This window comes from Tachyglossus aculeatus, chromosome 9, assembly GCF_015852505.1.
Source record: "Tachyglossus aculeatus isolate mTacAcu1 chromosome 9, mTacAcu1.pri, whole genome shotgun sequence".
NCBI lineage: Eukaryota > Metazoa > Chordata > Mammalia > Monotremata > Tachyglossidae > Tachyglossus > Tachyglossus aculeatus.
The window spans coordinates 2955287-2979526 of NC_052074.1; the positions used below are offsets into that span (position 1 = coordinate 2955287).

Consider the following 24240-nt stretch of genomic DNA (forward strand, 5'->3'; position numbering starts at 1 on the left):
GGTTCCTGTCCTTCATGGGGCTCACAGTCTTAATCCCCATTTTCCTGATGAGGTAACTGAGGCTCAGAGAAGTGCAATGACACGGCCAAGGTCACGAAGCAGACAAGTGGCAGAGCCAGGGATTATTTATTGAGCGCTTACTGGGTGCAGAGCCCTTGGGAGAGGGCGATACCTCGGAGTTGGTAGATACGTTCCCTGCCCACAGTGAGCTTATAGTCTAGACAGGGAGACAGACATTTTTTTTCTTTGATGGTAATAATAAGAATAATAATAATAATAATGACGGCATTGATTAAGCGCTTACTATGTGCAAAGCACTGTTCTAAGCGCTGGGGAGGTTACAGGGTCATCAGGTTGTCCCACGGGGGGCTCACAGTCTTAATTCCCATTTTACAGATGAGGGAACTGAGGTCCAGAGAAGTGAAGCGACTTGCCCAAAGTCACACTGCTGACAATTGGCAGAGCCGGGATTTGAACCCATGACCTCTGACTCCAAAGCCCGGGTTCTTTTCCACTGAGCCACGCTGCTTCTCATATGATATGATGGTATTTAAGCACCTATAATAATAATAATGATGGCATTTATTAAGCGCTTACTATGTGCAAAGCACTGTACTAAGCGCTGGATGGTGTGACAAGCACTGTTCTGCACACTGGGGTAGGTGACAGATAATCAGACATTAATAGAAATAAGTGTCCAGCGGCCCACGTCCATGCCACCCCCCCCCGTGGCAGGACCACCGAAGAAAACCCTGGGCATTACAGCACGCTCATCGTAAGGGCTTAACTGCGGGCACTGCAGTTTGGGAAGGGGAAAAAGAAACCATTACATACCAAGAAAAGCAAAGGATTTATAAAATCTTTTTTTAATGAACCCAGTAATCTTTAATTTAACTCAATACCCCCGCAAACAGACCAAGTAATCACTAATTGATTAGATCATTTACTTCTCTAAACCACTTTTGTCTTTAAACTCGTGCGGGCTAATAATCAAAGAGCCTCCTTTCATTGGCGATTAATGTTCAACTGACTATTTTCCCTTTTGAGCTAATTAATTTCACGATTTTTTGTTTGTTTTTCCCTTCTCCGTAGCGGGATTTTTGGTTTCATTCGTCCAGTGGCTTTTTGGCATCTTTTTTTAGAAACCGCAATTTTGGGGCGTTTCTTTGGCACGTGACGGAAACATCTCTGGAGTCAACTGCATCCCTGTCTCCGGGCAGATGATGATGATGATAATAATAATAATAATAATAATAATAATAATGATGGCATTTATTAAGCACTTACTACGTGCAAAGCACTGTTCTAAGCACTGGAGATGTTACAAGGTGATCAGGTTGTCCCACGGGGGGCTCACAGTCTTAATCCCCATTTTACAGGTGAGGTAACTGAGGCACAGAGAAGTTAAGTGACTTGCCCAAAGTCACACAGCTGACAATTGGCAGAGCCGGGATTTGAACCCATGACCTCTGGCTCCCAAACCCGTGCTCTCTCCACTGAGCCACGCTGCCTCTCTCTCCCCGGGGTCACCTGGAATCAGCAGCGGCTCGGATTCAGACATAATAATAACAGTAATAGCAATAATAGTAATCATCACCCAATTATAACCATTACAATGACAACAATAGAGAAGCAGCGTGGCTCAGTGGAAAGAGCCCGGGATTTGGAGTCAGAGGTCATGGGTTCAAATCCCGGCTCCGCCAACTGTCAGCTGTGTGACTTTGGGCAAGTCACTTTAGTTCTCTGTGCCTCAGTTACCTCATCTGTAAAATGGGGATGAAGACTGTGAGCCCCCCCCGTGGGACAACCTGATCACCTTGTAACCTCCCCAGCGCTTAGAACAGTGCTTTGCACATAGTAAGCGCTTAATAAATGCTATTATTGTTATTACTATTAGTACTGTGTACTAAGCACTGTTTTAAGTAGGAGATATAAGATAAACAGGTCAGACACTGTCCTCACCCCACCTGGGGCTCCCAGCCTAACGAGGAGGGAGATCAAGTATCGAACCCCCATTTTACAGATGAGGAAACTGAGGCCCAGACAAATGAGGTGACGCCCACTATCGCAGAGCAAGCACTCGGATGAGAAGAGAAGCAGCGTGGCCTAGTGGATAGAGCACAGGCCCGGGGAGTCAGAAGGACCCGGGTTCTAATCTCCGCTCCGCCACTTGTCCACTATGTGTGACCTTGGACGAGTCCCTTAACTTTTCCGTGCCTCAGTTTCCTTGTCTGTAAAAAGGCGATCAAGACTGTGAGAGCCCCATCTGGGACATGGACTGTGTCCCATCTGATTAGCTTGTATCTACCCCAGCGCTTAGGACAGTGCCTGGCACATAGTAAGTGCTCAATAAATAACATTATTAGAAGCAGCATGGCTCAATGGAAAGAGCCCGGGCTTGGGAGACAGAGGTCATGGGTTCCAATCCCGGCTCTGCCAATTGTCAGCTGCGTCACTTTGGGCAAGCCACTTTACTTCTCTGGGCCTCAGTTCCCTCTTCTGTAAAATGGGGATTTAGACTGTGAGCCCCACGTGGGACAACCTCATCATCTTATATCCTCCCCAGCGCTTAGTACAGTGCTTGCACACAGTAAGCGCTTAACAAATGTCATCATTATTTAATAATGATTAAATGATTAATGAATAATGATTATTATTATTTTAAAAAATGGTGATTGGGGTGGATATGCTAGGTCTTTAATTCCCAGGCCTGGGCTCTTTCCAAAATGCTGGAAACTGGACATTCTCCCGATTCTCTGGAAGCGCACGGATCCCTACCAATTTCACCGGGTGCGTGGGCTGGATTAGCTTCAAAGGGGTAGTGAGAATGGTATTTATTGAGCACCTGCCGGGAGCAACGCGCTGTGCAAAATGCTTGGGAGGGAACTTTATGCTTTTGAAGTTTCCAAGCACAGTCCCTTGCTTAGAGCAGCTCGGAGGAAATGCATTATGCAAATCCGATGCCAAAACCCCCCTCGTTCTAAATAAAATACGACTTCTCAGATTTTTTCCGACTCTCCGCTGGGTTCGGAACAGACTCATCTTCCCCCTGTTCCCTTCTCTTTCCTCCCGTGTCCTCTCTGCCCTTTCTTTCACGTGGACTTTCTCCCGGCAACTTTCACTATTTCCCACGGCATCATCCACGGCATGAACCACAGAATCAATCAATCAATCAATCACTGGTATTTATTAAGCACTTCATGGGTTCTAATCCCGGCTCCGCCACTTGCCTGCTGCTTGACCTTGGGCAAGTGACTTAACTTCTCTGGGCCTCAGTTCCCTCCTCTGTAAAATAATGATTATAGTAATAATAATGATGGTATTTGTTAAGGGCTTACTACATGCCACGCACTGTTCTGAGCGCTGGGGAAGATACAAGGTCATCAGATCACAATAATAATGACATTTATTAAGTGCTTAATATGTGCAAAGCACTGTTCTAAGCGCTGGGGGAGATACAAGGCGATGAGGTTGTCCCACGGGGGGCTCACAGTCTTCATCCCCATTTTCCAGATGAGGGAACTGAGGCCCAGAGAAGGGAATTGACTTGCCCAAAGTCACACAACTGACAACTGGCGGAGCCGGGGTTTGAACCCATGACCCCTGGCTCCAAAGCCCGGGCTCTCTCCACTGAGCCACGCTGCTTCTCATCCCACGTGGGGCTCACAGTCTTAATCCCCATTTTACAGAGGAGGTAACTGAGGCACAGAGAAGTTAAGCCGCTTGTCCAAGGTCACACAGCGACCACCGTCAGCAGGGACTGTCTCTGTTGCTGAATTGTACTTTTCAAGCGCTTAGTACAACCACTCCTGTGCATCACCTTAGTATACACACGCGTCTAACGCTTATTCAGTTTCCGACGCCACAGGCCCAAAGGAACGACGAAGCACTTAGCGTGAGTTCTCTGTGGAAGAACCGGACGGTGAATCAGGACCACGGTCTCCCCGCAAATCAGGCCTGCGGCCTCTCCACCGACGAAGACCACCAACTCACCGTGAATCAGGGCCATGGTCTGACCACAGACCAGGAGAACGGTGTTGCTACAAATCAGGGTCACGGTACCACCACGAATCAGAGCCACAATGTCGCCTCAAATCGGGGCCCGGTCTGACCGCAGATCAGGGCCACGGTACCACAACGAATCAGAGCCGCAATGTCCCCTCAAATCGGGGCCTGGTCTGACCGCAGACCGGTGTGGTCATGAACCAGGGCCACGGTGGCGTCACCACAAATCAGGGCCACGGTCTCACTGTTGATGGTCTGACTATTCCGTAGAGCCCCTGACTGGACACACGTCAGAGTCATGGCCTCTCCGTAGAGCCAGAATTAGAATCCAGGGCTAGACCATGCTGCAGGGGCTAGAAAAAAGATTACCTTCCACACACTAAACTTGTGGTGGGCAGGGAACATGTCTGCCAACTCTGTTGTATTGTATTCTCCCACACGCTTTGTTCAGAGCTCTGCACATAGTAAGCGCTCAATAATTCCCCTCCTCCAGGAGGCCTTCCCAGACTGAGCCCCTTCCTTCCTCTCCCCTTCGTCCCCCTCTCCATCCCCCCCCATCTTACCTCCTTCCCTTCCCCACAGCACCTGTATATATGTATATATGTTTGTACATATTTATTACTCTATTTATTTATTTATTTATTTTACTTGTACATATCTATTCTATTTATTTTATTTTGTTAGCATGTTTGGTTTTGTTCTCTGTCTCCCCCTTTTAGACTGTGAGCCCACTGTTGGGTAGGGACTGTCTCTACATGTTGCCAATTTGTACTTCCCAAGCGCTTAGTACAGTGCTCTGCACATAGTAAGCGCTCAATAAATACAATTGATGATGATGATGATGATGCTGATGGCCTCTCCGTGCACCAAGGCCACAGAGCCGTCGCGAATCAGGGCTACCGTCGCACCGCGAATCGGGACCTCTGCCTCACCACGCTTCAGGGCACCAGTGGCATCATAGTTAGCGCCTAACAAATTCCATCATTATTATTATCATTATTATTATCATGCAGCAGGACCGGAATCTGACCACAAATCATGATCTGACCACAAATCAGGGCCACGGTCTCTCCACACATCGGGACCACGTTCTGACCACAAAAAAGGACCACGGCGCTACCGCAAATCGGGGCCGAGGGCTGACCACCAAACGGGGCCACGGTCTGACCACGGTCCCCCCACGCATCGGGGCCACGGGGTCAAAACAAATTGCAGCCACGGGCTGACCACGAAATAAAGGCTACGCTCTCCTGGGAATCACGGCCACGGCCTGAGCCCGAAACTCTCCTTGCAAACTTCCGCTCAACAGCGGGTCCCAGAGGTGTCCTGGAACCTCCTCAGCGCTTAGAACAGGACTTTGCGCATAGTAAGCGTTTAATAAATGCCATTATTATTAACCGCATCCAACGATTGGTTGGACGCCAGCGTTCACCTCGAGCCACGCTGACTTCCTTAATGGTGCCGTGGACCGTTCCGACCGCACCGCGGTGGCCAGAGGACTCTCCGGAGAGCCCTCCCCGTCGCCCCGGCATACCGTCCGGTCTCGACCCTGGGACACTCACCTCTGGTCCCAGTGGGATAAAGCGAGGACTCCGGAGGGACAGACCGGCAGGCCGGGAGAGCACGGGAGCTACCGAGGAGAGCGCTAAAAAGAGACCGCCGCAATCTCCCTCGCAAAAGTAAGTGCTGCTTTTGATCATAACTTACACGTTATAACTGTTTTGCACCTCTCCCCGTTCTTATATGTTGTACATCATCATCATCATCAATCGTATTTATTGAGCGCTTACTATGTGCAGAGCACTCTACTAAGCGCTTGGGAAGTACAAATTGGCAACATAATGCATCTTATACATGCATCTTATGTACTTTGCAAGCGCTTAGTACAGTGCTCTGCACACAGTCAGTGCTCAATAAATTCGACTGAATGAACATTTATTAGTTTAGAGCCTTGGAACTAGCTATAATTCTATTTCTTCTGACGATTCTGACACCTGTCTACGTGTTTCGTTTTCTGTCTCCTCCTTCTAGACCGTGAGCCCGTTGTTGGGTAGGGACCGTCTCTACATGTTGCCGACTTGTACTTCCCAAGCGCTTAGTCCAGTGCTCTGCACACAGTAAGCGCTCAATACGAATGAATGAATGAATCTCCCCTCAGAATCCTCCTCCTTGAGGGCTCCCCGAGGCCGGTCCGCTGACCGCCGGGCCACGGAGGGACGGGGCCGCGGCGGGGGGAGAGGGGAAGGCCGCCGGCCCGGAGAGAGAGACCCGGCTCACCTGGCTGACGGGCTCCTTCGTCGGGGGCTTCCCCCTCCGGGCCGTGCTGGTGGCCAGCGTCGTGGTGGTCTCCATGATGGAGGTGGACATCTCGGACTGCAGCGCGGTGGCCGTGGACTCGGTGGTCATGGAGGAAGGCACTTCGCCGACCAGCCTCACGTTCCCCACTATGGCGATGTTGGCGTCGTTCTCGGCCGCCATATTGAGAACCTTCAAGCCATTGTAGTAAAGACCAGACAGCTGGCCCTGGAAGGGGAAGCCCTGCTCTTTCCCGCCAATTATTATGCTGGCTTGGCTATTGAAGATTGTGAGCTGGCGCCCTGCAAAGATAACATTACATACATGCAAACATGTTGACTGGGCACTCGGGAGTCTAAGAAGAGATGGAAAAAATTAAAAACAGACAGACGGCCAAAGGATGACGAAAACGGATCTTTGCAGGGAGTGAAGGATGACAGCGATAAACTATAAGACAGACAGTTGCCTCATAATTCATCGCTTTTTAATGAGGTGCCCGTGGAATGCCATCTCGCCGGTTAATCTTGGGAGGTTTCTGGATCGGCTATCGATGGTTTCACGCCCCCCCGGCCCCGAGGCCCAACCTCCCCGGGGGGCAGCCACGGAGGGACGCCGGCTCCCTAGAGTGGCGGCCACCTGTTTGGGAAACAACGGTCCCGAGGTCGTCACCCAGGATCACCCGGGACCCGGAAAGTTCAGCCGGTCCAGTCGGAACGCGGCTGCCAGGGCGGGTGGGCAGGGCGGAAGGGACGGACTGGGTAACGAGGGCTTTCCACTGGCTCGTTGGGACACGGCGACTCTCCCCTGGCATCCGAGCCGGAGAGGGGCGGGGGTCCCTCGGAGACGAGGGACTCGGAAAATCCGGGCCCGATTGGCAATCGGGCAAGTCTGGCGATTCAGACGGAACCGACCCAAAAGACAAAACCGTCTCGGGGGCGGAGGGGGGGTGGGATGAGACGAGACAGAGTGACGGGGGAGGTCATGACACGGAATTTCCATCAAACACAGACTCTCAGCGACAGCGCACCGTCATTATCAAATTGAACAGCCAGACTGAGTTCTGCCGGTGAAAAAGCATGCACACAACTTCAAGTTCACTTTGAATCAGGGTTTCGTTGCCCAAAGCCTCTTAGAAGGTTGCAAACGTTAAAGGGACTTTGTTTTGGCCGGCAATTCATTTTGCCCACTATTTAAGATGCCTACAGTTTAAACAAAGAGTTTGTTTTTTTTTTTTTTGGTTGTTTTCTGTTTTTGTTTTTTGTTTTGTTTTTTTTTTTTCTTTCAGGGCCGTAATAAAGAGATCACGACTACAGAGATGTTAGTTAAGAATTTAGATGTCGGCATACGTCATACCATCGCTGAATGATTTATCGCTTTTATCATTAATGTTTGCTGAGTATCCTCGTAGATTGAGTTAGTGGATTATATTTAACAGTCCCTTTAACCTTAAGTTAACAGGGTCAGATTATTAAACAGCTGGTACTGCTGAAAAAAATGTATCGAAAATTATTGTACAAGGTAGGCAAAAGTCGCTAGCTACATTTTTACGGTTTTAAAATTTTGTTTAATTTAGTTTTACTGAAAATTTATTTTTTATGTTTAGTAGTGTTAACAATGAAGTACTACTCGGTTATGTTCAAATTATTTTTTTATTTGAAGTTTTAATCAATGTTTTTTTACCTTTGTCGAGTAGCCATTCATCAACTACTCGACCAAGTCGATATGGAATTCGCTGTCTAGCAATCGCCAGGCGCTCGTTATCATTGTTTCCTTTAAAGTTTAAAGAGACATTTCATTGGTTAAAAATCTGTAAGGTCAAAGGTTAAAAGTTAATACTTAAAGCGTGAGCTACACAGTCGCCACATGATTTTTTTGAAATTTGGAATGTTTAAAAAGCGCTGCCCTAGAACATTTCATGGCTCAGACTTTTCATTCATTCATTTATTTTATTTTAGCAGACAAAATTATTCCTACGTTAATGGAAAATTAGAAAGCTGCATTTGAGCTAGGTTAATTGAACTTATGTTATAGACAGACCCGAACAACAAATTTAAACAGCATAGCACGGCTTGACCCGAAGAATGAGCGGTGACCTCTGGGTTTTCTCTTTTGGAAAGTTTCTTATTAACTAGTTAAACATGTTCAGGTGAAACAGATTTAAGGTTTCAAAACACCTCCAACCACTGACTGCCACCCAAGAGTCCGCCCACCCGCGCTCCTTCCCGGTGGAGACGCCTTTCCCCCGTTTCCCTCTACGGCTCTGTCCCACCTCCCACCCGAGATACAGAGAGCCATCCTCTCCTCCTTCACGGAAACCGGAGAATCCTCTATTTCCAGCCGGAATCGGGAATCCCAGGCCTTGGATCCTGCCAACGGCAGGCTTCGTCGAGGGGAAAGTTCTCGACGACAGCGATCTCGTCGGCTGCCGGACCCCGCACTGGCCAACTGTGGACTTTTTAAGGGTGGGGGGACACTTCGAAGAAAGCGATTTCGTTGGTTCAAATTCCGGCTCTGCCAACTGTCAGCTGTGTGACTTTGGGCGAGTCACTTCACTTCCCTGGGCCTCGGTTACCTCATCTGGAAAATGGGGATGAAGACTGTGAGGCCCCCGTGGGACAACCTGATCACCTTGTAACCTCCCCGGCGCTTAGAACGGTGCTCTGCACATAGTAAGCGCTTAATAAATGCCATTATTATCATTATTATTATTGGAGGCGATCCCACGCCGGCCAATCGTGGGCTTCATTAAGGGGAGACACTTTGATGAAGGCGATTTGATTGGCTGCGGGATTGCGCACCGGCCAATGGGCTTCTTTGAACGGAGAGGCTTTGACGAAAGCGATTTCATTGGCTGCTGGATCCCGCACTGGCCAACCGCAGGCTTCGTTGAGGGGACAGGCTTTGACCAGAGCGATTTCATTGGCTGCCGGATCCTGCACCGGCCAACCGCCGGCTTCATTAAGGGAGACACTTTGATGAAAGCGATTTGATTGGCTGCTGGATCCCGCGCCGGCCAATCCCGGGCTTTGCTGAGGGGAGAAGCTTTGATGAAAGTGGTTAGAACAGTGCTTTGCACATAGTAAGCGCTTAATGAATGCCATCATTATTATTATTATTATTATCATGAAAATGATTTGATTGGCCGCCAGCTCCTGCACCGGCCAATCCCGGGCTTCGATGAGGGGACAGACTTTGACCAAAGCGATTTCAATGGCTGCTGGATTGGCCAACCGCGGGCTTCGTTGAGGGGAGAGTTTTTGATGAAAGCGATTTCATTGGCTGCCCGGCTCCTGCACCGGCCAATCCCGGGCTTCGCTGAGGGGAGAGCCTTTGATGAAAGCGATTTCATTGGCTGTTGGATCCCACACTGGCCAACTGCAGGCTTCACTGAGGGGGCAGGTGTTGACCAGAGCAATTTCATTGGCTGCCGGATCCTGCACCGGCCAACCGCGGGCTTCATTAAGGGAGACACTTTGATGAAAGCGATTTGATTGGCTACCGGATCCCGCGCCAGCCAACGACGGGCTTCGCTGAGGGGACAGCCTTTGATGTAAGTGATTTCATTGGCTGCCGGATCCTGCACCGGCCAACCGCGGGCTTTGCTGAGATGAGAGCCTTTGAAGAAAGCGATTTCATTGGCTGCCGGATCCCGCGCCGGCCAACCACGCGCTTCGCTGAGGGGAGAGCCTTTGATGAAAGCGATTTCATTGGCTATCGGATCCCACGCCAGCCAACCGTGGGCTTCGCTGAGGGGAGAGCTTTGGACAAAAGCGATTTTATTGGCTGCTGGATCCCGCACGGGCTAACGGGCTTCTCTGAAGGGAGATGCTCGGGTTGAAGGCTTTGACCAAAGCGATTTCATTGGCTGCTAGACCCTGCAGTGGCCAACCACGGGCTTTGCTGAGGGGAGAAGCTTTGATGAAAGCGATTTGATTGGCTGCCCGGCTTCGGCAGTGGCCAATCCCGAGCTTCGTTGAGGGGAGATCCTATGACCGAAGCGATTTGATTGGCCGTCCCTCCAACGCCCTCGCTCTCCATGTTGTTGGGCTTGGCCCATTTGACAGAGAGGAAAGTTGGACTTTTCCATTGGCTTACGAAGAAACGGCCGCCTTAGGGACCCTGTCCTCAACTTAGTGCCAAAGGCACAAACGAAGCCCTTGGATTCCTCTGAAGGGTTTGGTTCCTTCTTTGCGGAAAAATAGGAAGAAGCGTGGCCTAGTGTCTCCCCCTTCTAGACTGTGAGCCCGTTGTTGGGTAGGGACCGTCTCTATGTGTTGCCAACTTGGACTTCCCAAGTGCTTAGTCCAGTGCTCTGTACACAGTAAGCGCTCAATAAATACAACTGAATGAATGAATAGGCCCGGGATCCTGAGGACCAGGGTTCTAATCCCGGTTCCTCCACCTGTCTGCTGGGTGACCCTGGGCAAGTCACTTCACCTCTCTGGGCCTCAGTTCCCTCATCTGTAACTCATCCCGCTTCCGGTGCTTTGCATTTGGAGACAAATGCTCGCCAAACTAGCTCTCTTCCTCCCTTCAAAGCCCTACTGAGAGCTCACCTCTTCCAGGAGGCTTTCCCAGACTGAGCCCCCTTTTTCTTCTCCTCCTCTCCATCCCCCCCGGCCCTACCCCCTTCCCCTCCCTACAGCACTTGTGCATATTTGTACATATTTCTTACTCTATTTTATTAATGATGTGTATATATCTATAATTCTATTTATTTTACTACTACTAATAATAATGGCATTTGTTGAGCACTTACTATGTGCAAAGCACTGTAAATGATGTGTATATATCTATAATTTTATTTATTTTACTACTACTAATAATAATGGCATTTGTTGAGCACTTACTATTTGCAAAGCACTGTAAATGATGTGTATATATCTATAATTCTATTTATTTTAATAATAATAATAATGATGGCATTTGTTAAGCACTTACTATGTGCAAAGCACTGTTCTAACTGCTGTGGAGGTTACATGGTGATCAGGTTGTCCCCCAACGGGGGCTTACAGTCTTAATCCCCATTTTACAGTTGAGGTAACTGAGGCCCAGAGAAGTGAAGTGATTTGCCCAAGGGCACACAGCTGACAATTGGCGGAGCTGGGATTCGAACCCATGACCTCTGACTCCAAAGCCCGGGCTCTTTCCACTGAGCCACGCTGCTTCTCCTTTTAATGGTATTGACACCAGTCTACTCGTTTTGCTGTCTGTCTCCCCCTTCTAGACTCTGAGCCCGTTTTTGGGTAGGGACTGTATCTATATGTTGCCGAATTGTACTTTCCAAGCGCTTAGTACAGTGCTCTGCACACAGCAAGCGCTCAATAAATACGACAATGAATGAATGAGTGCGACAAATTAAAGAATGTACGGAAAGCTTCTCTGTCAGCATAAAATCTGGCCAGTGCTTAGCAATAATGATGGTGTTCAGCGCTTACTATATGCCAGGCACTGTTTTAAGCACCGGGGTAGATACAATCTTATCAGGTTGGATGCAGTCCCTGTCCCACGTGGGGCGTTCAGTCTTAATCCCCATTTTACAGGTGAGGTAACTGAGGCCCAGAGAAGGAAAGTGACTTGCCCAAATCCCCCAGTAGACAAGTGGCAGAGCCAGGATTAAAACCCAGGTCATTCTGGTTCCCGGGGCCACTGTGCCACACTCCTTGGTTTTGCACAATGATGAACACTTAAACACCACAGTGAATATCATCATTATTAATATTATTGTTGCTTGAAATCAAAACCACAGGAAGCATCCTAGAGGAGGTGTTTGGTTGATGCTGTTTTAGGAGTTCCCGACAAAAACATCAAATTCTCTCTCCTCCCAAGGGTGGATTTTTCTTCTTAGTACAGTGCTCTGCACACAGTAATAAAATTATAATATTAATAATAGCATTTATTAAGCGCTTACTATGTGCATAGCACTGTTCTAAGCGCTGGGGAGGTTACAAGGAGATTAGGTTGTCCCATGGGGGGCTCACAGTCTTAATCCCCATTTTACAGACGAGGTAACAAGCCCAGAGAAGTGAAGTGACTTGCCCAAAGTCACACAGCTGACAATTGGCGGAGCCGGGATTTGAACCCCTGACCTCTGACTCCCAAGCCCGGGCTCTTCCCACTGAGCCACGCTGCTTCTCTAATAATAATAATAGCATTTGTTAAGCGCTTACTATGTGCAAAGCACCGTTCTAAGCGCTGGGTAAGCGCTCAATAAATACGACTGAATGAATGAACAAATGCAGTCTGTCTTGTGCTGCAAAATTTCATTTAAAGGAAACCCAGAACCATCAGGTTGCTGTCCGATCCTCATTCGTGAGCTCGTTACGGGCGGGGAACTCGTCTGCTAATTCTGTTGCATCGTGCTCCCCCAAGCAATTCAGGACAGTGTTCTGCACATAGTAAGCGCTCGATAAATACGATTGATTACGTATTCAATTTTTCAGAACGTCTGAGAAATGCACATGGCTCTGTGGCCCCTAGTTACAATGCATTCCGCGTGCAATGTTTCGATCGCTCACGATAGCTTTAATTACCACGCTGAGGATGACAATTCAAGGGGAGTGGTAATTAGGGTATTGTTCTTTTAAATTCTTGCTTAAAACTCATTTCATTTTTCCAAATTCCTTGTCATTTACCATTTGCAAGATATCACTTTGTAATTTCCCATGTTTAACTGCCAATTCCATTTTTCTCCGCCTCCAGAGACATCGCCCATTCAGGAGATAAATGGAAAATGAAAGACAACGGGCCGCTGGCTTGGGAAAGCACACGGGGAAATGTAATTTTGGTCGATCTTATCTTGGCTGCCGAGTTAAGTACATTGGAATTGAACAGCGTTAGACGGAGTTTACATTCGGTGTCCGAAGCGGCTAATTTGTACAAATGGGGGGCTCTGACGGGAATCGTCGACTTTCGCCTAGGCTAATCGCCAAAACCCATTAGGAGGCCAGAGACGGGTAAGCGAGGAGAGAAGCATCGTCCTGCAAGAAGCTGTGTGGCTTAGTGGACAGGAAGCGCTTAATAAATGCCATTATTACTATTATTATAGTAGTAGTAGGAGTAGTAGTATTAATGGTAATAATACTACTACTCCTACTACTACTAATAATAATGGTATTAACAAATTAATTAACAAATACCATTATTATTATTATTATTACCATTAATACTACTCCTCCTCCTACTACTATAATAATAGCACATATTTATTACTCTATTTATTTATTTATTTATTTTACTTGTACATTTCTATCCTATTTATTTTATTTTGTTGGTATGTTTGGTTCTGTTCTCTGTCTCCCCCTTTTAGACTGTGAGCCCACTGTTGGGTAGGGACTGTCTCTTTGTGCTGCCAATTTGCACTTCCCAAGCGCTTAGTACAGTGCTCTGCACATAGTATGCGCTCAATAAATACGATTGATTGATTGATTGATAGTAATAATGGCGTTTATTAAGCGCTTACTATGTGCAAATTCATTCATTCATTCAATCGTATTTATTGAGTGCTTACTGTGTGCAGAGCACTATACTAAGCGCTTGGGAAGTACAAGTTGGCAACATATAGAGACGGTCCCTACCCAACAGTGGGCTCACAGTCTAGAAGGGGGAGACAGACGACAAAACAAAACGTACTAACAGAATAAAATACATAGAATAAATATGTACAAATAAAATAGAGTAATAAATACATATAAACATATATACATATATACAGGTGCTGTGGGGGCAGGGAACACAGGTGCCAACTCTGTTATACTGAACTCTTTCAAGCACTTAGTACAGTACTCTGCATGCAGTAAGCGCTCAATAAATACCATTAATTGAAAATGTTTACTATGTGCCAAGTGGGGGTACTGTGTGCTAAGCACTGGGGTAGATACAAGATGCCTATGGTCGGAATAGAGGAGAGGGAAAAGAATCCCTTCTGCATTGCCCTTATAATTTGATTAACAGCAAATCACTGTTCTAAGCACTGGGGAGGTTACAAGGTGATCAGGTCATCCCATGGGGGGCTCACAGTCTTAATCCCCATTTTACAGATGAGGTAACTGAGGCCCAGAGAATAATAATGATAATGATGGCATTTATTAAGCACTTACTATGTGCAAAGCACGGTTCTAAGCGCTGGGGAGGTTACAAGGTAAGCAGGTCGTCCCACAGTCTTAATCCCCATTTTACAGATGAGGTACTTGAGGCCCAGAGAAGTGAAATGACTTGCCCAAAGCCACACAGCTGATAATTGGCGGAGCCTGGATTTGAACCCATGACCTCTGACTCCAAAGCCCAGGCTTTTTTCCACTGAGTCACGCTGCTTCTCTACTACTACTGCTGCTATTGCCATTTCAATCACTGCTATTAGTAATACTATTACCATTAATATTATTACCATGGCATAATGGCTACAGCAAGGGTTGGAAGGTTATGGGTTCTAATCCTGACTCCGCCACTTGTCTGCTGTGTGACTTTGGGCAAGTCACTTCACTTCTCGGTGCCTCAGGGAGGGAACCAAGGCACAGAGAAAAAAAAAAGGTATTTGATTAACGCTTACTTTGTGCCAAGTGCTGTTCTAAGCACTGGGGAGGATAAAGGATATCAGGTTGTCCCATGTGGGGCTCACATTCTTAATCCCCATTTTACAGATGCGGTAACTGAGGCACAGAGAAGTTAAGCGTTTTTTTATGGTACTTGCTAAACGCTTTCTATGTACCAGGCACTGTACTAAGCACTGGGGTAGTTAATAATAATAATTAATTATAGTATTTGTTAAGCACTTACTATGTGCCAAGCACTGTTCTAAACACTGGGGGAGATACAAGGTAATCAGGTTGTCCCACGTGGGGCTCACAGTCTTAATCCTCATTTTCCAGATGAGGTCACTGAGGCGCAGAGAAGTGAAGTGACTTGCCCAGAGTCACACAGCTGACAAGCGGCGGAGCCGGGATTAGAACCCACCACCTCTGACTCCCAAGCCCGGGCTCTTTCCACTGAGCCACGCTGCTTCTCGGAAGTTCCGAGAAATGACATGTCCGAGGTCACACGGCAGACTAGCAGCAGAGCCGGGATTAGAACCCAGGTCTTAACATCCATTTTGCAGATGACATAACTGAGGCACAGAGAAGTGAAGACTTGTGAGCCCACTTCTAGACTGTGAGCCCACTGTTGGGTAGGGACCGTCTCTATATGTTGCCAACTTGTACTTCCCAAGCGCTTAGTACAGTGCTCTGCACACAGTAAGCGCTCAATAAATACGAATGAATGAATGAATGAACCCAGATCCTCGGACTCCCAAGCCTGCGCTCCCTCCACTAGGTCACGTGGCTTCTGCAATCTTTTCTTATTTGCATTTTTTTTTTGGGTATTTGTTAAGCGCTTACTATGTGCAAAGCACTGTTCTAAGCACTGGGGGGATACAAGGTGATCAGGTTGTCCCACGAGGGGCTCACGATCTTAATCCCCATTTTACAGACGAGGTAACTGAGGCACAGAGAAGTGAAGTGACTTGCCCAAAGTCACACAGCTGACAAGTAGCGGAGCCAGGATTTGAACCCATGACCTCTGACTCCAAATCAATCAATCGTATTTATTGAGCGCTTACTATGTGCAGAGCACTGTACTAAGCGCTTGGGAAGTACAAATTGGCATCACATAGAGACAGTCCCTACCCAACAGTGGGCTCACAGTTTAAAAGGGGGAGACAGAGAACAGAACCAAACATACCAACAAAATAAAATAAGTAGGATAGAAATGTACAAGTAAAATAAATAAATAAATAGATAAATAGAGTAATAAATATGTACAACCATATATACATATATACAGGTGCTGTGGGGAAGGGAAGGAGGTAAGACGGGAGGATGGAGAGGGGGACGAGGGGGGATGGAGAGGGGGACGAGGGCCCGTGCTCTTTCCACTGAGCCACGGTCCTTCCCTTTTCCACTGAGCCACGCTGCTTCCCTTATTTGTTAAGCATTTGTTTGCATTTGTTAAGCACTTACTATATTCCAGGCACTGTACTAAGCGCTGGAGTAGATCCGAGCGCATCGGGTTGGACGCAGACCCTGTCCCCCACGGGACTCACAGTCTTAATCCCCATTTTCTAGATGAGGGAACTGAGGCTCAGAGATGTGAAGCGGCTTGCCCAGGGTCAAACAGCCTACAAGTGGCGGAGCCAGGATTAGAACCCAGGTCCGTCTGATTCCCAGGCCAGGGTTCTATCCACTAATGGCCAACACCATAATAATAATAACAATGGCATTTATTAAGCGCTTACTATGTGCAAAGCACTTTTCTAAGAGCTGAGGAGGTTACAAGGTGATCAGGTTGTCCCACGGGGGGCTCACAGTCTTAATCCCCATTTTACAGATGAGGTCACTGAGGCCCAGAGAAGTGAAGTGACTTGCCCAGAGTCACACAGCTGGCAACTGTGTGAAGAGAAGCATTGTGGCTCAATGGAAAACGCCCGGGCTTGGGAGTCAGAGGTCATGGGTTCAAATCCCGGCTCCGCCACTTGTCAGCTGTGTGACTGTGGGCAAGTCACTTCACTTCTCTGTGCCTCAGTTCCCTCATCTGTAAAATGGGGATTAAGACTGTGAGCCCCCTGTGGGACAACCTGATCACCTCCCCAGCGCTTAGAACAGTGCTTTGCACATAGGAAGCGCTTAATAAATGCCATTATTACTTGTACATATCTATTCTATTTATTTTATTTTGTTAGTACGCTTGGCTTTGTCTCCCCCTTTTAGACTGTGAGCCCACTGTTGGGTAGGGACTGTCTCTATATGTTGCCAATTTGTACTTCCCAAGCGCTTAGTACAGTGCTCTGCACACAGTAAGCGCTCAATAAGTACGGTTGATGATGATGCTGAACTGGCGGAGCCAGGATTTGAACCCATGACCTCTGACTCCAAAGCCCGGGCTCTTTCCACTGAGCCACGCTGCTTCTCCATGTGATCCCTAGAATTACGGTCCCTGCCGTTCTCCGTTCTCTGAACGCAGACCCAAGCAAAACGGCACATTTCAACAGCCTCTTTTTTGGGACCTAAATCGATGAATAATCCTTGGCTTCGTTAACAAAATTAAAAATAAAAACGCACGGCTTCGCTTTTTCTTTTTTTTCAAAAGGAACAGTTTGACCTTTTCACATAATAGACTGAAGTGCATGGAAGCTAAGGAAATTCTGTGTCATACCGTTCTTTTCCCCTGCTTTGTGCGTTCAAGTAGGTTCTTTAACACAAAGGAGGGCACGACATCATGAAAAATGGAATATTGGGATTTTAATCTGTTTTAAAAACCGGCTTAGAGGTGATTTGAACCACCGCATCCAACCCATTCCTGGTTAGGTCAATGGCTAACCCTGGCAATACTGAGGAATCATGACCTGATAAGATTAGTCGCCGTGGGTAGGGTTTGTGCAGCTGAGTGGCTCAGTGGGAAGAGCCCGGATTTGGGAGTCGGGGTCATGGGTTCAAATCCCGACTCTGCCACTTGCCAGCTGTGTGACCTTGGGCAAGCCGCTTAACTTCTCTGAGCCTCAGTCACCTGGGGATTAAGACTGTGAGCCCCACGTGGGACAACCTGATCACCTTGTACCCACCCCAGTGCTTAGAACGGTGATTTGCGCATAGTAAGTGCTTAATAAATGCCATTATTATTATTATTATTATTATTATTAATAACAAAAATGTGCAAAAGGAAGAAAATAGTACAAGATGATACGACCACCCCAACCTTGCTGAATTCCAGAAAGTCGGCATTAGTTCCTTGAATTGGCACCGTTTTCTCTGCTTTATCTAAGAAAAATAAATTAAAAAATATACCCAGTCTACGTCCATTTTCCCTTTTTTTTTTAAAAAAATGGTATGTGTGAAGCGCTTACTATGTGCCAGGCACTTACTAAGTGCTGGGGTAGATCCAAGCTAATCAGGTTGGACACAGTCCCTGTCCCACCTGGGGCTCACGATCTAGATCCCCATTTTAAAGATGAGGTAACTGAGGCCCAGAGAAGTTGTTGAATAATATTATTCAATATTATTCAAGATTATATTATTATTAGAAGCAGTGTGACTCAGTGGAAAAAGCCCGGGCTTTGGAGTCAGAGGTCATGGGTTCAAATCCTAGCTCCGCCAATTGTCAGCTGGGTGACTTTGGGCACGTCATTTAACTTCTCTGGGCCTCAGGTACCTCATCTGTAAAATGGGGATGAAGACTGTGAGCCCCACGTGGGACAACTTGATTACCTTGTTACCTCCCCAGCGCTTAGAACAGTGCTTGGCACATAGTAAACGCTTAATAAATGCCATTATTATTATTATTATTATTCTTATAAACTCTTTTGTACTGTACTCTCCCCAGCGCTTAGTATAGTGCTCTGCACACAGTAAACCCTCAATAAATATGATTGATTGATTATTGATTGATGAAAAGTTCACGCTGGGCTACTCGACAGTCCCCATCCCACACGGGGCTCCCCGTTTTAATCCCCATTTTACAGATGAGGGAACCGAGGCCCAGAGAAGTGAAGTGACTAGCCCAAGGCCATACTGCAGACAGGTGGTGGAGCCAGGATTTGAACCCAAGTCCTCCTCACTCCCAGGCCCGGGCTCTAACCCCTAGGATATACTGCTCCCTCCAAGACTTTCTTTATTAGGGATCGATCTCAACGACCCCGTTGATCTTACTTTATTTGGGATCGATCTCAACGGCCAGATCATTTGATTTTCACACAGGACACGTGGCTGGTCAGCTGCTTTCCAAAATGGGAACATTCTACGTTCCCGATTTTCCATTTGCCGCATCTGCAAAAGTCTCTCGGGGACTGGAAGCCGCCCAGGAGTCGGGTGGAAAGTAAGTAGCTAGCTAAAACCAGCCTTGGCCTAATCGGGAAAACTCAGAATCACTTGAAAACTTTCTTCCTTTGCACGTCTCCCTCTGATCTCATTTCCAGTCTATTAAATCCCCCCCCCCGAATCTCGGAAGCGTTCAGGTCACTGCCGGGATGTTCAGCGTTCTCCCCGGGAGGTGAAAGGGATATTTCAGGGAAAACCGCCATCCCGTCTGAATTAAATCTGGAATCTCAAAATTGACGTGTCGTTTAAAATAGCGAGCACTTGCGTCAGTTGGGGGGAAGTTGAGCCCCACGGTTAATGGGGATGTTCTCCGTCAGATAGAGGGAGGAGCTCAGTAGGACAAACCCCAAGTCATATGCTTTTTTCCTCAGTGGTGGCTCTCCTCTGGGTGAGGCAACCAACTATATTGTTGCCCTTTTTGCCATATTGTTGGAGCCTACCTGCCATATTTTCTTAAAATGGTATTTGTTAAGCATTTACTATGTGCCCGGCCCTGTACTAAGCGCTGGGGTACACCCACTCTCATCTGGTTGGACGCAGTCCCTGTCCCGCAGGAGACTCAAAGCTTTCCCCACAGCACCTGTATATATCTTTGTACATATTTATTACTCTATTTATTTATTTATTTTACTTGTCCATATCCATTCTATTTATTTTATTTTGTTAGTATGTTTGGTTTTGTTCTCTGTCTCCTCCTTTCAGACTGTGAGCCCACTGTTGGGTAGGGACTGTCTCTATATGTTACCAATTTGTACTTCCCAAGCGCTTAGTACAGTGCTCTGCACATAGTAAGAGCTCAATAAATACGATTGATTATGATGAGGAGGTTGCCCCATGTCGGGTGCACAGTCTTCATCCCCATTTTCCAAATTAGGCAACTGAGTCCCAGAGAAGGGAAGTGATTTGCCCAAAGTCACCCAGCTGATAAGTGGTGAAGTCAGGATTAGAACCCACAACCTCTGACTCCCAAACACGGGCTCTTTCCACTGAGCCACACTGCTTCTCTACTGTACTATACCCTCTCTTAGCACAGCACTCAGTGAATATTACTCTATTTATTTATTTATTTTACTTGTACATACCTATTTATTTTATTTTGTTAGTATGTTTGGTTTTGTTCTCTGTCTCCCCCTTTAAGACTGTGAGCCCACTGTTGGGTAGGGACTGTCTCTCTATGTTGCCAACTTGGACTTCCCAAGCGCTTAGTACAGTGCTCTGCAAACAGTAAGCGCTCAATAAATACGACTGATTGATTGATTGATCCCCCTTTACAGATGAGGAAACTGAGGCACAGAGAAGCCAAGTGACTTGTTCAAGGTCACCCGGCAGACGAACGGCAGAGCCAGGATGAGAAGCCAGGACCTCTGGCTCACAGACCTGCGTGTTTTCCACTAGGCCCTGCCGCTTTTCGGGAACCTCATCGCTGTACTGTTGGCATCTCGCGGCTCAGTGGAAAGAGCCCGGGCTTGGGAGCCAGAGGTCATGGGTTCTAATCCCGACTCCGCCACTTGTTGGCCGTGTGGCTTTGGGCAAGTCACTTCACTGCTCCGGGCCTCAGCTACCTCATCTGTAAAATGGGGATTAAGATTGTGAGCCCCACGTGGGACAATCTGATCACCTTGAATCCCCCCCACAGTGCTTAGAACAGTGCTTTGTGCATAGTAAGTGCTTAACAAATACCATCATTATTATTATTATCTACCCGCCATATTGTTGGGGTCTAATTGCTATGTTTTTGGAATCTAATCATTATATACGCATTTTGGGTGCACACCTGCCATACTGTTGGACTCCAATACCGCCGCGTTTTCTAACTTCCCCAAGTTCGCAGTATACTCCGCTCACCGTAGGTGCTCAATAGATACCATCATCAATCGTATTTATTGAGCACTTACTATGTGCAGAGCACTGTACTAAGCGCTTACTGACTGATGGATCGTGTCTTCTAACTCTACTGCACCCTCCCAAGGGTTCAGTACACTGTTTTACCCTGTGCAGGTGCTCCATAAAGACTACTGTTTGACTTCCTCTGCTCTAGCTCCTTCCCAGCTCTAAGAAGCTCCCCTCCTTTCCTTGGGAAAAAAGAGAGTTTGTTGCAATTTGTTTTTTTTCCGTCAAGACACCTGGCTCGCTGAGCAAAACTCGTAATGACGGATGGGAAAAGGGATGACCATTCTTATTCAACAAACGCTCCTGTGAAGGTCACCCTGCCAAAATGATTCTGGCCCGATATCAATTAGTTGACATTAATTATGAAAAAAGAAGCAAAATGTTCTTCTCTTCGCCGCTTTATGTCATAAATCCAGATGAAGCCCTTCCTGGGAATTGTATATGATAATATCCAGAACCAGGCTGATAAAAGGAAGATATGCTTGCTCTGGATTTCAAAGGACACCGCCGAACCTTCAGGGCACCGGTTTCGGTGATACGATCGATAATAATGGAACATTTCAATCGGTGTTTTTCAAGAGACGGAAAAAAAAAATAATCAAGGTTCTGACTTCTGGGCCAAAGCCGCTTAAGCTGTCGTGTTCTGTGCTGTCAACTTTCGGGAGTTGGGGCTGCACAGATTGTTTTTTGAAAATGAAACAAGTTGGTTTTAATTCCTCTGAAAAAGGACAAATTGCCGGTGAAGAAAATAAAATCGACCCCAGTGAATTGACAAAGGTCACGGATGTCCCTAAATTCAGTATGTGTTGGACATAGTAGGAACCTTATGGGAGATGTTAAAAGAGAGTTTTGAGCATGGTCAAAATCCAACTGAGATATAAACAGGTAAATATGGCTAAGCATCAACATATTTTTTTATGATATTTGTTAAGTGCTTACTATGTGCCAGGCAGAACAGGTAACAAATCCAATACAGGAGAAGAGGTAATAATAATAATAATAATGGCATTTGTTAAGCACTTACTATGCACGAAGCACTGTTCTAAGCCCTGGGGGAGATACAAGGTGAGCAGGTTGTCCCACATGGGGCTCACAGTCTTAATCCCCATTTTACAGATGAGGGAACTGAGGCACAAGAGAAGTCAAGTGACTTGCCCAAAGTCACACAGCTGACAAGTGGCGGGAGCCGGGATTAGAACCCATTACCTCTGACTCCCAAGCCCGTGAGCTTTCCACTGAGCCACGCTGCTTCTCTAATAATAATTATGGTACTTGTTAAGTGCTTACTATTGGCCAAGCCCTGTTCTAAGCGCCGGGGTATTCATTCATTCATTCAATTGTATTTATTGAGCGCTTGCGGTGTGCAGAGCACTGTACTACGCATTTGGGAAGTCCAAGTCGGCAACATATAGAGACAGTCCCTACCCAACAATGGGCTCACAGTCTAGAAGGGGGAGACAGACAACAAAACAAAACACGTACACAGGTGTCAAAATCATCAGAACAAATAGAATTAAAACTATATGCACACATGTGCACAAGCTACACATCAAGAGACAGCAAGGGGAGAAGAACCAAAGTTTGGCCACCCCTGCTGTCGACATTCATTTTCTCTCAGTGAAGATGGCCAAAACTGGCAGTTTTTTTTTGACACCCTTTGTCTTTCTATTTAGGATTTCAAACCCAACTAGAGTGAAGGAAACAAAAAGCAAAAAACCCCACCTTTTAAGGTCATGGAGAGGAAAATCAATCCAGAAGAATCAGGGTACTAATGATGGTAACCATTAAGAATAATTATGCTATTTGTTAAGCGCTTACTATGTACCAGGTGCTGCATGAAGCGTTGGGGTGAAAACAAGCAAATTGGTTTGGACGCAGTCCCTGTCCCGCCTGGGGCTCACAATCTTAATGCTCATTTTTCAGATGGGGTAACTGAGGCAAAGAGAAGTGAAATGGCTTGCCCAGGATCACCCAGCAGACACGTAGTGGAGCCGGCATTAGAATCCTCAGGCCTGTGCTCTACCCACTAATCCACTCTGCTTCCCGTTTTACAGATGTGGAAAGCGAGGCCCAGAGAAGTGAATGAATCAATCAATCATATTTATTGAGCACTTACTGTGTGCAGAGCACTGTACTAAGCGCTTGGGAAGTGCAAGCTGGCAACATATAGAGACAGTCCCTACCCAACAGTGGGCTCACAGTCTAGAAGGGGGAGACAGAGAACAAAACCAAACATACTAACAAAATAAAATAAAATAAAACAAAATAAAATAAAATGAAGTGACTTGTCTAAGGTCACACAGCAGGCAATGAATTATAATAATAATAATGATGGCATTTATTAAGCACGTACTATGTGCAAAGCACTGTTCTAAGCGCTGGGGAGGTTACAAGGTGATCGGGTTGTCCCCCGGGGGGGCTCACAGTCTTAATCCCCATTTTACAGATGGATACTGGATTGAAATTTCCCCGAGCTCTTGAATTCAGTTCTGCAGGGGAGGGGAGACCAGTTCCGGGACCAAAAAGAAAGCATCCCTCCTGACTTTTACATTTTACTTCTAGGCTCGTCTCCACGAGGAAGAGGTGAGAAACGAGTGGGTTTTTGGACGGTGGGAGTGGGACTAAGTGGGAAAAGGAAAGTCGAGGCTCAATCAGCCCTGCTCGTGGGAGGGTAAGTCATTAAACCGATGCCAGGGGAACAGGCTGAGGTGAAGCAGCGTGGCTCAGTGGAAAGAGCCCGGGCTTGGGAGTCAGAGGTCATGGGTTCTAATCCCATCTCCGCCCCTTGTCAGCTGTGTGACCTTGGGCAAGCCACTTCATTTCTCTGGGCCTCCGTTCCCTCATCTGTAAAATGGGGATTAAGACTGTGAGCCCCACGTGGGACAACCTGATTACTTTGTATCCCCCAAGCGCTTAGAACAGTGCTGTGCACACAGTAAGCGCTTAACAAATACCATCATTATTATTTATTTATTATTAAGAAGGTCACGGTTTCTAATCCCAGCTTCGCCACTTGTCCACTGTATGGCCTTGGGTCAGTCACTTCACTTCTCGGGGTCTCAGTTCTCTCATCTGTAAAATTGGGATTATTATTATTAATCAATCAATCAATCAATCAATCGTATTTATTGAGCGCTTACTATGTGCAGAGCACTGTACTAAGCGCTTGGGAAGTACAAATTGGCATCACATAGAGACAGTCCCT

The 24240-nt window shown here is 46.9% G+C and overlaps 1 protein-coding gene across 21 annotated transcripts in view; it reads right to left on the minus strand.

Annotated features, from left to right (window-relative positions):
• The window catches only part of NRXN1 (neurexin 1), a 683270-nt gene that overhangs the window by 56179 nt on the left and 602851 nt on the right, over positions 1–24240 (minus strand). For 13 of the 21 annotated variants that reach the window (XM_038751812.1, XM_038751816.1, XM_038751813.1 and 10 more), the window contains 2 exons: positions 7981–8070; positions 6283–6602 (listed from right to left, as the gene is read on the minus strand). In XM_038751812.1, the coding sequence (XP_038607740.1) occupies positions 6283–6602; positions 7981–8070 (410 nt within the window). The remainder of the gene's footprint in view (positions 1–6282; positions 6603–7980; positions 8071–24240) is intronic. The other 8 variants (XM_038751823.1, XM_038751829.1, XM_038751832.1 and 5 more) reach the window with 1 other exon arrangement.